Source organism: Neopelma chrysocephalum, unplaced genomic scaffold, assembly GCF_003984885.1.
Source record: "Neopelma chrysocephalum unplaced genomic scaffold, ASM398488v2 Primary Assembly neopelma1_99, whole genome shotgun sequence".
Classification (NCBI taxonomy): Eukaryota; Metazoa; Chordata; class Aves; order Passeriformes; family Pipridae; genus Neopelma; species Neopelma chrysocephalum.
In genome coordinates, this window is record NW_020897762.1 from 327445 (window position 1) to 341361 (window position 13917).

Below are 13917 nucleotides of genomic sequence, written 5' to 3' on the forward strand. Positions count from 1 at the left end.
CTTTTCTACCCCTTACAGAACAACAGTACCTTATTTCACAGACTGCAGGAACTCCTTCCCTAATGCTGCATGTTCAAGGCAGCTCTCAAGGAAGTCATTAATACTTCCTAAATCCACCAGGGAAGCTACAGGTCTTAGCATGGTTGTGCTTGCAGCCACCTGCCAGAATTGTTCATTTCTTTCTGCAGTTCCTCTGTTGTGCTCATGTCTCTTGGCCAGTGTCTGCTTCCCAGGGACTATGTTGCTTTTAAACCTTGGACCATCTGAGGAAGAAAAAGTGCTTTTCTTCCATAAGAAACTGCAAAAGTTGCACGTATTTAATGAATGTGGAACTGTTTTCTGTAGGCTGTTGCTTAGCTAGGGGAAAAACCTTTCTGCTGAATCCCTGTAAGATTTCAAGTGAGTAAATTTGGCGCTTTTATTTTCTTTCAATAAATTCTCTCTTTCTTGTACCCGGGGCGCCTTTGGTGGCACCAATCATCAACACACACATTTTCTCTCAGTGTTAACGCTTCTTGAACCTATTTATTCCATTATAGTTTAAATTCTTCTTGCTCTTATCAGCTGACCCTTACATTCTGCTTTGCCTGCCTCCTATAGAAGACCTCTTTATTATCTTTGCTTTATTTGAAGCACTGGACAAAGTTCTTTTTAATTGTTGCTATCTGATCTTTGTCCTGGAGAAACAAAATTTGTTTTTCAAAATAAATGATCTCTGCAGCCTTACCCAGCTATTGATTATCTTATCAGACCATGTAATGATGCCAATTCTACCTGCTTCATTAACTATTTAAAGATTAACATTGAGTCAAGCCTAGTTTATAAGAGACAAAGGCAAGAGTGAATGTATGATCTCATTTCTCTGGGTGCAATTCTTTCAGCAATCGTAAAGAGTGAACTGTTGATATGGAAAGGTTAATGCTGTACCCCCTTTTTTATCAATAGATTGGTTTTTATCAAATCTGTGTCTTATCTCATGTCTACTTTATCAGATCTGTTTGAGTAAGGTACATATTTGAAGCCTCTTCAAAATTTAATTTGTCCTTCTTGAAAGTCCTGCGACTATTAAAAAATGAGAAATCTTTTTACAAAGTCTATTTTAGACAAGGAACACATGTTGAATTCAGGTATTAACCACTTGGCAACTATGCTCTTCAGCACAAAATACTCATCTTCAAATTGATCAGTAACCTAAAATAGAGCATTTTAAGATAATATGCCCATTCCCAATTTCTTTTATTCAGCTAAAGGAAATATGTTGGTACAAATTTCCCTTAAAATTGGCTGTTGGCCTTTCCTGACAGTAAACTTCATGAAATAAAATAACTGGGTTGTGTTCACAGACTTTTGCCATTCACAGATCTTGATTGTGAAGGGAGAGATTATTGGTAGCCATCTAGATCATCACAAACTACCTTCTGTGGTTTTCTCGGCACAAACCCTGGCATGGCAAAAAGCCACTATTGCACAGCTTGTGTTCAAACTGTCTAGATCATGCTCAATGAACTCCCACCAGTTTCCAGTGTTCTTGAGTTGCTTCCTTTCACTTTTGTTTCCGTATATTCTGTAGAGGGGAGAAAAAACACCAACCCCTCTCACTCCCCAAATATTTGCTTTGGTGAATCTTAAGTTCTCATGTTCTACTTGTGAATACTTTGTCCTGCAAGATGAATATATTCTTCCTGTTATGGGCCAACACAGCTATGGATATATTCTTCCTGTTATGGCTCACAGCTATGCAACAGGAGGAAGAGGATTGTTGAAGGACTGTTAGGTTTCCTGCCGTGCCCCTTTGGAGTTCTGGCATACCTTTCACTGCTTCCACTCTGTCCTGGCAATTATTCCTGAACTTCTCCAATTAAAACAAAGAAAGCTTTCCTATGTTTTTCTTTAAAACATGAATGTCACTATTGCTGCTTTGTTCTTGATGCTAAAAAGCTCTTCTGTTTATTTTCTAATTTACACCTTTTGTGCCAGTACCTTCTGTAGTGTTTTCCCCCCTTCTCTTCTCCTCATGTATTTCATCTGATTCTCCTCTCCCCTGCCCCCAAATTGTTTATCAAAAGTTTCTGAAGTTTGCATTTAGGTGTCTGAAACCTGACTATTACAAGTGACTGGTATTTTTTTCTGCTTGCTTGATGTCTGGTTTTGTGAAATTTGGAAACTTAAGGCAAGTTTCAATGCGATTCTCCATTTGTTGTTGTTTTCCTGAGCATTACTGTAATTTTCTTGTCTCTTGGTACATGAGGAGCGGGAAACTCATGGAAAACCTGCACCTGTAGGACCTGAATGCGAGTTTTAGGTGCTTGCAGGCTTCCTCCACTGGAAGTTTTGATGGTAATGGTGAAATTAAAGCCGATAATGATGAAATTAAAAATAGACTAGCAGGTCTGTTAGGAAGCCTGGTCAGAGAGAATGCAGAGATCTCGTGTTTATCAAACACATTGCTGAAGATTTACATCACAGGCTGGTTTCTACCATAGGCATTTCCAGGCAACTCTATTTCTAACAGTGTTTTTCTGAATTCTATTTCCTGTATTGCTTCATTGGAGCGCTCCCCCTTTCCCCTATCCCCCAAAGAGATGCGTCCCCGTGCCTTTGGCTCCTGGTAGTTGTGTTGCATGGTAATTTGATCTTCCAAGTGCACGATTCCCTTATCACTAAAAGCAAGGATTTTTAATCATACTTCATAGCCTTAGCCTGGAGGGCAGTTCCTTGTTGCCAGTGTTGGTGTATGGTTGATTTTTTTTCAGCTTTACGTTGTATTTCATGTACTTGGTGGCAAAAACCTTCCTTCAGTGCTGACCTTTGCACTCTCCAATAGTGTAACTCTGGTTGACATTAAAAATATGTGCAACATTCCCCTTGCATCAGCTAAGAATGTTTTGACAAGGAGTTTCTAATACTGTAAAAGTATTTTTGAAATTATGTAACTTCTGCTTAAACCTCACTGTCTCTCTTTCAGGCCCTGATTAGAGGGCTCTAAATGTTTTATATTAACTGTTAAAAGACATTCTTAGTGACTCTTACAGAAATTATCTTTTTCTGTGCAAAAGACAACCCAAGACAGTAGTTTGATTACAAACAAAGGGGTATGTGCTCTGGTAATATATGCTTGATAATAACAGAATGAAGAAGGAAACAGTATAATTAATTGTACCATTCACTCATGGATTGAAAGGAAAATTAACCATTTTGGTATAAAACAAAGCTAACGCCTTCTTTTCACCAGGGGTTCTATAAGCCTTAAATATTCAACAGCTTTAAGCATAATGTGCCTTTTTCATGTTAGACTCATCTTCCTTACAACCCTTCGAGCAGTTTGGATGCTTGTGCCAGCTCTCCAAACTGACAACTCTTGCCTGGCTGAAAGGACTCAGGGGATTCAGATGAAAAATTTAACTTCTGATCTCCATCATTCCTTGACAGAAAAAGTGAACTTTTAGCCATTACCAAAACTGGAAAAGATAGCCTAGAATTTAATACACATAAGAGGAATGAGAGAACCTTGGTATATGCCCTGGCTTGACAGAAATGGGCTCTGCCTTTCAGTGACATGAACCAATTTTTCTAATGACTATAATTTTGTTACTGCTCTGCTTGAGAAAATTGCACCACTCTGACTTGATATTTAAAACTGTAGCTAGGCCAAAAAAAGATGAGTCTAAGAGTTTTGTGGAATTAATACTTTTGAAATTACATCTCTAGTATTATAGTAAGGAATTCCTAGGTGCTGGAATTATCTGGAAGACAATCTCTGACACTGTAGTCTTTGTTCACTATCTTATTATTGTTCTTTCTGAGCCTCGAGATCTCTTGGAGTTTTTGTTTTAGGTTTGGTTTTGGGTTGGTTTTGTTTTTTTTCTTAACTGAGGTACCAGTTATTAAATACATGCAACATATCTGGAAGAAGGTAGACAAAAGTGGTATCAACAAAAATAACATGTATAAAATATTTATTGTAAACAAAACAATTTCGTGCAAATGTTAAGAACAAAGGCTTCTGTTTTTTTAAAAATGCCACGACTTTGTAAGATGTAAAACTCACCAAATCCAGTCAGTAACAGTCCACAAATAGTCCACTCAAGCCAGATACATAATTGGCTTTGATTTTTCCTGCAGAGTGGAACTTCAATCTCTGCGGTTTCATGTTGGCTCTTAAGATCTATTTTTTAATACCTCTGATGTAGGAAGGTAAAGAATGACCCAACAAAATGGAAACAGAGCTGCAGCAGCATCAGGCCCACCTCTGTCAACTCCTCAGGCCCCCAGGGTGTGATCTCCAGCCAGCAGTGGGGCCCCTACCAGCCATGGGAACAGCTCTCTCTTCTCTACCCAGGCCGTAAAAACTAGGCATGGGCTGTTCCTCCAGGCGGTGGAATTCCTTAAGGTGGAAGTGAGTTGCCAGTTTGTTCACCATCCTTTTCAGAGTGACAAAGGCTGTGATGACTTGGAAGGCAAGGAAGAAGGCAAAGACAATGTGCACTGCTCGCTCCAGAGGCTGGATTTTCAGACCTTCATTAAACAGCAAGAAAAGAATTATGGGCAACTGCAGGAGGAGACTCAGGAGCCAAAACCCAGCCAGCTCAGGGACCTATAATAGGGAGACATCACCTATTAAAAACCTGGTAGCCGGAGATGAAAAAATCCAAAATCCTATGAAGAAAAAACTCTGGGTTTTTTAAATTTTTTTAAAGGACGGAACATAATGTGAAAAATCAGAGTGAGGTGGCTTCATGTTTTCATATACCATGTTTTTAAGCATACTTATATTTTCTGACAAAACAGTTTTAGAGAGTGAGAGGGCTCTCTTCTGAGGGAAAACTTCCTGGAATTCACAAAATTAAGTGGAAGCCAATGCCAAGGGAATAGAAGATGCAAACTGCAACTTAAGAGAAATAAACATCTCCTCAACTTAAATCTCTTCAACAAAATGTCTACCAGTTAAACTCCAAAAAGCATTCCTGCAGAAATTAATATATACATTTGGCAACATACTTTCTCCTGGAGATTGCCCATGTATCCCAGGTAGAGTCGAATGGCCTCTATCAGAGAAGCCAGGATCATGATGGTGACCAGGATGAACTTGTAGTAATCTGACAAGTCTGGATACTAGAGGGAAAGAAGAGAGTAAAAGTTTCCGCTGTGCTGTTTGTGATTTAATGAAGATACTGTATGCTACTGTAAGCTGACAATGTTATATTGGCATTCAAACACTTTTGAACCTCCAGTTGCAGGGAATTCCCAAATAAAGGTAATAAGCTCTAACTCCAGTGAGCTGTATCTCCTGTTAGGTGTTTCATGTAATATACATTTGCAAACCAACACTTTCCTTCACACTCACCTTCAGATAGAGTATGACAACTGTGCAGAGCCACCAAAAAGGGAAAAAATAAACGTTGAAATAGAGGGACATCTGCAGTGGCAAACTGGAAACTATTTCATGATCTGTAGAGAGAAAGAAGACTTTATCATTCCTGGTTTGTTCCATACTTCCATAAACATGACAGAAGAATACTGCTCCATCTTAGCTTCATGCATTAACACTCCAGTCAAATTAAATGTTAGGACAAATATTTTTAATTATCCAGAGGAAATCTTCTTACCCTATCTGGAGTGACACCATTTCCTGGAATCTAATGCACCTTTTGCTTCACGGGACACCAAATTTTTATGACTTAGTCATATATTCCAGTTGAGTGTCCAACTGCTGATTACCTGGTAGCTTAAGGATTACTCCATGATCTCTGACTGAGGCTTAGCTCAAGTGGTGCTGTACACTGACACTGCAGAAAGAGTTAGTGGTTATTTCACTGCAGGTCCCAAGTTTAAATGAGCACACACTGGATTATCAGTATTTTGTAGATGACCCCCCTGAGTAAGGACTTACTAGTAGACAGTAGGTTTTCATTGCCCATTCTTCATTTGCAATCTTTTATTTAAATAGACATTTGGATGGAAGCCAGTAATCTGCCTAGTTCTTAAAAGCTAAAAATTTCAAATATGTGTCAAACTAAAACTTATGCTTTAAAATCTGTAGAGAAAAAAAATGCATTCAGACAATGCAATGTAGAGAAAAGCAAATATGAGATGTCAAGATGCAGACAGTAAATTGCATATTTACGATTTTGTAATAGACCTACAAGATGAGACTTAAGAAAAAAAATTTAAAAGGGCATTCTAAGGGAATCATTAATTTTTAATGGGTGGAGTTTTACTGCTGTATTCTAGTAAACTGATATTGCATCCACTTTGCTTCCCAAATGAAGTCTGTAGCCACATATTCACTTGGTACTACCTGAGCAAGTTTAGAAAGTATTGACTGTGATCTGCTGATTTGTATTCAACTCCTGTGCCCATCTGCCACAGTGGTGATGTCTGATTGAAAGTTTGTCCAAACAGTCACACTGCCTCCCTTCCAGCCTCAGAACTACCTCTCTTCTGACGCTGCCTTCCCCTTTCAGATCTTCCAACCACTCATCTTTGTTCCACCCCAGTCTGGCATTTCTGTCCATCCTGGTACAGTCTTTATGCCAGGATATATATTTAATAATCCCATTTTTAAGCATCAACACTTCCTTACATCTGCAAAGGAATTAAAATCTATACGTACCTTAAAAACAGTTTCACCATCTACCTAAAATTGTCCCAGCTGTCCTAACACAGGAGTCTCTTGGACATGAAGATTACTTCAGTGGTCACCAAGATATAATTCTAAAACGCTGTTTTATCTTTCAAAAAAAGCATGACCATAATTGCAAGTGACTATGCTTCTGCCCTATATGTATTAGATAAAATTGTATTGGTTCATGGCCACATTAGTTAAAAAAGAGAAGCCAAGAACTCTAATTTCAATTGTCATGATAATGTTTAGGTAATGTTAAAGGTTTCATTGACACAGTATTGCTATTTGGAATTTCCATGCAAGTTCTAAAACTCTGTTTTGGATGAATATTTAGCAGTATAAGCCAACTCTACTTAATTTTTCTATCCTTAAATTGAATTAATGCTTATTTTCTGGGATTGCTAAAATTAATGGAAAAGCCGGGCAGTATTGCCATAGCCAGTTGCTAGAGAAACTCATTAAGGTATATATGTGTAAACTTAATTTTTGAAATCCCGATGTCCAAGAATTTAATGGCACATTTGCAACTGGGTTTCAGTGGACTGGACACTCACAAAGGAGTTTTCATAATGGGAAATGGAAAAGAAATTACTAAAGATTGAAGCTATTCCTGGAGTGTTGTTTGATAAATGAAATGAAGAAACTAGTAAATGTTAGCAGTGTAACTACATAAAGAAAATCACAGAATATTCTGAGTTGAAAGGAACCCACAAGGATCACCGAGTCCAGCCCTTAAGCGAATGGACTGTATGGGGATCATGACCTTAGTACCACACTCTAACTAATTGAGCTAATTACTTTCTGATTAATTTGATCAGCTTGGAACGGATTTATCAGCCGAAATTAATACGGCCTTTCTATGCAGACACATTGTGTGTATTCTCGCTCTGGAGACACGAAAAGAGGGCGCGGTGGCCTGCAAAGTTTCACTGGCAGTACGATGAAGGAACAGCTGGCGGTCGCCACGGCAGACACGGGCAATTCCAGAGAAAGCTGGCAGGGAAACCAGCCGCATCCCAGCGGCGCCTCTGCCGGGCCCGCGATCCGGCACCGGCCCCTCAGCCTTCCCGCCCCATCCTCCTCCTCTTCCTCCGCCCCGGGGCTCTCCCGTGCCCGCCGCGGTACCTGCGCCGTCCCCTGGGCACCGCGGGCCGGGCCGGGCGGTGTCGGTGAACACGGCGCGGCTGAAGGAGCCGAGCCCCCGCCTCAGGGGCTCGGGCAGCGCCATGATGGCGGGGCCGCGGAGCGCAGGCCCGGGAGCTCTCCCGGATTTGGGGCGGGGAGCGGAGCGGGAATTTTCCAAGGGTTGAGGCGGGGACAGCGGTGCCTCCGCCCCGGACACGGTGCTGTGGAGCGCACCCGGGGCGCGGTGGGCGCCGAGCCCGGCGGTGTCCCTGTGCTCGGAGCCCCCAGACCCGAGCGTCTCCCCTCAGTCCTGACGCTGCTTTTCGTCTTTTCCGATCAATCAGAGGGAATTTCCCCATTCCTCCCCGTCCCCATAGTCTGCGAGGGCAGGGTGTGGGCTTTCTGAAAAAGTAACTGCTGTAAAACCGCTCCGCATCTATCCAGATAAATCCGGGGCAATGATGGTCCTCGATGACGGCTGGAGAGTGAAATAAGGGCGAACATTCTGTGTTGTTACTTGAAGTGAGTGTGAATGACTAGTTTTATGATAGATGCAGGTGTAACTGAACCAGAAAATACCTTTTTCCTCAAGGAAATCCGTGCGTATTACTCTGAAGTGAAAAGCTGCGGTGAGATTGACACAGTCATTCTATCCTAGTCAGCTTTTGTCACTTACAGGAGGTCCTTATGGAATGACAAGAAGTTAATAATGGAAAACCAACTTCTGCTTGTTCTTTTATTTGGAAAATGCAGTCGCCCTAAAAATGGGGTAATCTGCTCACCAGGCCTTTTGGTCCCCCAAGGGCCTGATTCCTTCTGAGGAGAAAGGATGCCATTCCTAAGCGTGCAGGATATTATTTTCTGTGTGACCAGAATGAAAGAGCAGCTTGTGCCTTTTACTGTGGGAACCAGTAGTATTTGTGATTTTTCTGTACCTAATATGACACAGAATTATAGGATGGTTCGGGTTGGAAGTGACCTGAAAGACCATAGTGTTCCAAGCCCCCTGCCGTGCGCAGGGACATCTTCCACTGGACCAGACTTGTCGACTCACTCCTCCTGCCCCCACCCCCGCCTCAAATCATGTTTAGCTACTTCCCTGGGTGATCGTTCTCCAGTATGACTTTCCAAACTCAATTATCTCAGAGTAAATAATTTAAAGCCTAGTTTATATTTAATTTCATTCTGTCCCACTGGGAGAACTACAGAGAAAGATGGCTAAACAAGCAGGAGTTCTGAGAAAACCATTTGGCTTTTGAGCTGATGAATGGTGTGGTATTGACAACAGATACTTTTCAAAGAACTTCCATATGTGGGTATGCCAGCAGGAATCTACATTAAAAAAAAATCAAAAACACAACGACAACAAAAAAAACCAACTTCAGAAGAAATTAAGATAAAACAATTTTTAAATAATGTCAGCAGACTGAAAGGGGGAAGGAATTAAACATATGCCAGAATTTCAAGGGATGCTGTGCCCCTTAGAGGCAGGAAGGGCAGTGGGCTTTGCTGTGTGGCTGTTCCTAGAAAACAAAGTTATAAGCCGAGGTGAGGGTTATCCCTATTTTGCAGCTAAGACCGAACAAGAAAAGTTGAGCCCTGTGAAACGCTGTTTGCAGTTTGTCTTGAAACCTAGAGAAAAAGGCATGTGATTCAGCATCCTGGACATAAGCAGGCAGGTAAGTCATCCAATGAAAAACACTCCTTAAAATGTATCGAAACATCAGGTGAAGGAAAAACAGTGATGTGGCTTTCGTCATGTGAGATGTGTCTGTACAGCAGTGACCACAGCTCAGCAATGCTACCTTGTTTATGTTTGAGCTAGGTAGATTAGGTTTGCTGGCAAGACATCTCTACAAGCAAATATTTTAGTAGAAGTAAAAAGTTAAGAGTTTTTTTCAGCTGTTTTTGACCTGGCTCTGTCTTAAACTATGAGGCTTCCCCCATGATCAGCACAGTGACTGTGTTGCCTGGGCTAATGAGCCTGTTTGTGGAGGGGTAAAGCAATGCCAAGCTGCAGTCAGAGACATACATGTCATATGCTGTGTCCTGGCCAGGTGTGGACCTCAAAGCTCTGAGCTGTGCAGGCACTGGGCTTACACTGCAGTTTCAATCACAAAATTCTGTGAGTGGATACTTGGTAATTGGTGAACTACCTAATAAATAATAGAAGAGTTTAAGGATCACTTTGATAAAACTGTATGAAAACCAGCATTAATGTTAGATGGATTTCTGAACTTCAGAAAGTGCAGTCTGTATTTGTTATCTTGCCATTTGCTAGTACGTGCTGGAAGTTATTTCCTGTCTGGCTCAACAACTGTATGGTGTATGCACTGTTTAGCCAAAATCACCATAAAAGTCTCTGTTATAGATAGTGGAAGGGTGATGAATCTGCAAGATTTCCAAAGACATTGCCTGAAATTTTGTTTTACTGTTGTTGCCTTGGTCCTGACCCAGTTAACCACGAGCACTGGGAAATGCTCATCCCATACACTCAACTATTTAGACACAAGAAAGAGGTTTATATGAATTAGAAGTATGGCAGAGTTTTGATTAAGTCAGATATTCATGGAAGTCTCAGGTTTTTTTCATCGCGTGAGTTGATGGCCTGTAAAAGTTCAGCCTTTAAGGATTTTCCTTTTAATTACTTTTTCAGAATGAAAGGTGGAAGAATTTTCACTTTTCTGGCCTTTTCCTGATGACAGTGGCTTTGACTGGGGGCCCTGATCTCCCAAACACTGATTGTCTTATGTTCCTCAATTCTGAAAACCTTCAAGCATACAGTCAGGTATCCTGCCAGCAGCTCTGCAGCAGTCAATGCTTTTGCAATACCGGGCTCTGCTCATTTCAAAACTGTGAAGCAATCCAGCTTAGCAGTCAGCAGAGTGTAAAACTGAATAGTAGGTAAGTGAAAGGCTAATGGCATGCAGACACCACAAGAAATGTATGGATTTGCCATGTAAACTCAATTTGCAGGCTCAAGGTGTGACTCTGTGATATTTGGCAGCCGTACATTTTCAACAGATGGCCAAGCATCCTTCACGTCCCCACAAAATAAAGTTGTGCATTCTTTTGTTTAATGTTTTTGTCTAACAGACACTTAAAATATTCCTTGAAGATATACTCTTTGTTTTTAGTAATTCTGTCTAATTTTCTGTAGACTGCAGCATGCATTTTTTTGGGGCAATTTAATGAATAGAATTCTTTTGATTTTCTGTAGGAAGCATTGGAGACCACCTACTCCAGTTTCGAGCAGAAGAAAACCTTAAAACTTCAAGGATCAGAATACTGGGACATCTCCATTGACAGGTCAGAGCTTTCTGTAACAGAAGGATATAAATCTGTGCCATAAGGACTGGGAGAAGGAAAAGCACTTAACTGTTATGTGACTGTAACAGTGACGATGACCATCTGTATAAATAGCGCTACATGTCCAGCTTTTGTGAGGAAACTCCATTTGGTCTTTTCCTTTCTTAATGGAAAGGCATTCCATTGCTGAATTTGTGTCTCTCCACATATGGATGTTTAAGTAGAAATAACCAGATTTCCAATTCTCTGTGCTTCAAAATAAGATAGTGAAATGTGAAACTGGAAGGAATAGGCTCATAATGGCGTAGCATATTAAATGACTTTTATTTCTCTCCACACATGCTAGCTATAAATAAAACAAAAGTCTCTGAAAAATCTGCCTGAGAGCTTTAAATCAGAGAAATATTGGATCTTTGTGTTAGTCCAACTAAGTTGGTAGACACTGGCCTGGCTCCCAGACCAAAGCTCCTGGGGCTCTCTGGCAACAACGCAAAGCCATAAACACCAGATGCAGTATATTTATCGAAATTAAATATCAGCAGTTTTTTTCAGTTGGCATTTTAGAAATGCAGAGTTCATTTAAATGGTACCAGTGGTTTACCTTTGCACCTGAATCACAACTGCTGTATTTCTGAATGTGTTGGTGTGGAATCCTACACAAGCTATTTTCCCTGGCATGCCTGTGCTGCTGTCCCTTATGCGTGTGAGCTACAGAAATCACTCTCCTCCTTGCTTGTTCCCTTCTACCTGCCTGCTGTTTTAACAGAAATGCTGTAAAACATGTGAAAAGTGCTGCTGAGCCGAGGTGTGTGCAGGCAAGCAGAGTACAGGCTTTCTTACTCCTCATGTCCTCAGAATGAAGTGACAGATTGGGAGTTTTAACAAATTATAAATGCCACCAAGACTCTTTCAATATGTGTGATTGAAAGGATCATGTTATTAGCCGTGTCAGTGTCTGCAGAGTAATTTCACAGCTGTGCTTATGGCTTGTGATATCCCAGGACCGTCTCTTCTCAGTGTCAGTTGTGTATAAGTCCCAGATGTTGATTTCACACCTATGGGCTATTTGGGTTTGGTAAACAGTTGTTGTTGCTGGTGAGACTTATTATCATCAAGTACATATCACTGCACTGATTCCATGCATATTTTGGCTATTCAAGTCTTAAGCATAAAGGTGGGGGGGGGAAGAAAGGGCTGTTATTTGCTCCTGTGGATTGAATTTCTTCTTACTGTAGTTGGCATTTAGTTAGAGCCACTCCCTAACTTGTTTTATTTTGTTGATTTGTAGTTTTGTCAAGCGTGTTGGGAAAGTCTCAACGCTCACATGGTCATTAAGTTTTACTGTCTGTGTTGCCAAAGTATTCAAGATTTTTGTGGTACATGAGAAGGTTGCTGAGAATTGATGGATTTTGAGCCAGGTTCTCTCTTCTGTAAAGATCCTTGATGGGCCCTTGAAGAGCCTGGCTAGTGCAGAGAGGCCCCACCTTTCAAAAGATGACTTTGTAATAGCCAGTGAATGTCATGGTTTAACACTGTAAACAGGCTGGGTACCTTTGTTTTTGGTTTTGTCACCAAAGTGATGTTTTTCATTTGTTTAAGGACCTTGTCACACCTGCAAGTCCTGGCAGGACCTGAGACTTACTCAGACTTAAGACTTTCTCTTTTGGTAGGTGTGCTGTGGTACCATGGTGGGGGCTCTCAGAAATTCACAGCAAACAGTGTTTTGTGTGGTGTGGGGCTGGAATAGCTACACTGTTCTTTGTGTGCAGAAATATGCACTGAGAATCCTGCTTTGGTTCTGGAGTCGCTTTCCAGACCTTGCAGGAAGTGTGTGTGGGAGAACCTTTATGGCAGAGGATCTGGTGGCTTCAGCCTTGGTCTCATCTTTGCAAGCTGATCTTTCACGCAGGAATTTTAGCTGTATAAATATCCAAAGTACAATCCAAACTAGTTAGAGAAGCTTCACCTCTATGATGTTTTCCCCCAGAAGGCTTTTCATGGGAAGGAGTAATGTTCCTGCTGAATGTGTCTGTCCTTCTCTACTGATTACTGATAGAGTCTAATTGTTCTGCTAAATCAAGGTGCACAGACGTTTGAAAACTTGACACTTGACAGAGATCTAAGCTCTCCCAGAGGTTGTTTTGTGGATCTGAACTGCTCCAGATGATAGGGCTGTTTGTATTCCCTGGATATCACACCGGATGCTTTACTTGCACTCTGTATAACCCTTGCAAAAGGCTTCCTGGGATGTGGGGTCTGGCAGTTCCAGTGCTTTCTCTTTTTATTGCAGAATCCAAAGATGGCACAGTATTTCAAAAGTCACCTCCAAGGTGACGTGTCAGCGGGATCATAAACCCAGGCAAAGGCAGGATTTATTTTGCTATTGCATACTGATGACAGGTCCCTGTAAGAGCTGTTCTGTATATCCTTTGCAATTAGCTCAAGCCCAAACCCTGAGTGAGTGATGGAGGAAAACATTAGGAATTTGACCCTTTAGGAAAAAAAGCCACAAGGCAGAGAGGACTGTTATTTATTTAAGAAACTGATCTCAGGATTAAAGTTTTCATTTTTAGTTTTTAAATTCCTGTTTGGACAGTTACGTAAGTGCCTAATTTCAAAAGTGTGAGTATGTGACAACTTTTGTGGAACTTAGATGGGAGTGGCAGCAGCGCCCTAAATTGACATAGGGTATTTGGATTCTTTGATATGCATTTGGGTGTCTAAATTTGGATTTCTAAGTAAGAACAACCTCTCCCTCTGCCTTGAAGCTTTGCTGAATGTAAAGGTAAATAAGAGTGTAAAGGTGTGTTCTCGGGTCAGCATCGCCGTGTTTCCTTTGTCTGTTCTTCACGTCCAGG

At 41.1% G+C, this 13917-nt stretch overlaps 1 protein-coding gene and 1 long non-coding RNA gene across 3 annotated transcripts in view; one reads left to right on the plus strand and one right to left on the minus strand.

Moving 5' to 3' along the window:
- Positions 1 to 3939: 3939 nt before the first annotated feature.
- TMEM17 (transmembrane protein 17) lies at positions 3940 to 7976 on the minus strand. Of its 2 annotated transcripts, XM_027694905.1 has the most exons (4): positions 7751 to 7971; positions 5345 to 5448; positions 4999 to 5112; positions 3940 to 4594 (listed from the first exon to the last, which is right to left on the minus strand). In XM_027694905.1, the coding sequence occupies exons 1-4, from the start codon at positions 7851 to 7853 to the stop codon at positions 4253 to 4255; spliced, it is 663 nt and encodes a 220-aa protein (XP_027550706.1). In that variant the 5' UTR covers positions 7854 to 7971; the 3' UTR covers positions 3940 to 4252. The 2 variants fall into 2 exon arrangements, with proteins under 2 accessions (XP_027550706.1, XP_027550707.1); XM_027694906.1 differs by lacking the exon at positions 4999 to 5112 and having other exon boundaries at positions 7751 to 7976.
- Positions 7977 to 8003: 27 nt separating this feature from the next.
- Positions 8004 to 13917, plus strand: part of LOC113973149 — a 55240-nt gene continuing 49326 nt past the window's right edge. Inside the window, exons 1-4 of the long non-coding RNA XR_003536154.1 lie at positions 8004 to 8272; positions 9323 to 9429; positions 10407 to 10654; positions 10971 to 11059. This is a non-coding gene — a long non-coding RNA (uncharacterized LOC113973149). The remainder of the gene's footprint in view (positions 8273 to 9322; positions 9430 to 10406; positions 10655 to 10970; positions 11060 to 13917) is intronic.

Coding starts and splice junctions, on each gene's coding strand:
- TMEM17 (XM_027694905.1), bottom strand. CDS start 7,853: ATGGCGCTGCCCGAGCCCCTGAGGCGGGGGCTCGGCTCCTTCAGCCGC. Junction 5,449..7,750: donor GTGCCCAGGGGACGGCGCAG/GTACCGCGGCGG, acceptor TTCTCTCTACAG/ATCATGAAATAGTTTCCAGT. Junction 5,113..5,344: donor TTGTCATACTCTATCTGAAG/GTGAGTGTGAAG, acceptor CTTTCCCTCTAG/TATCCAGACTTGTCAGATTA.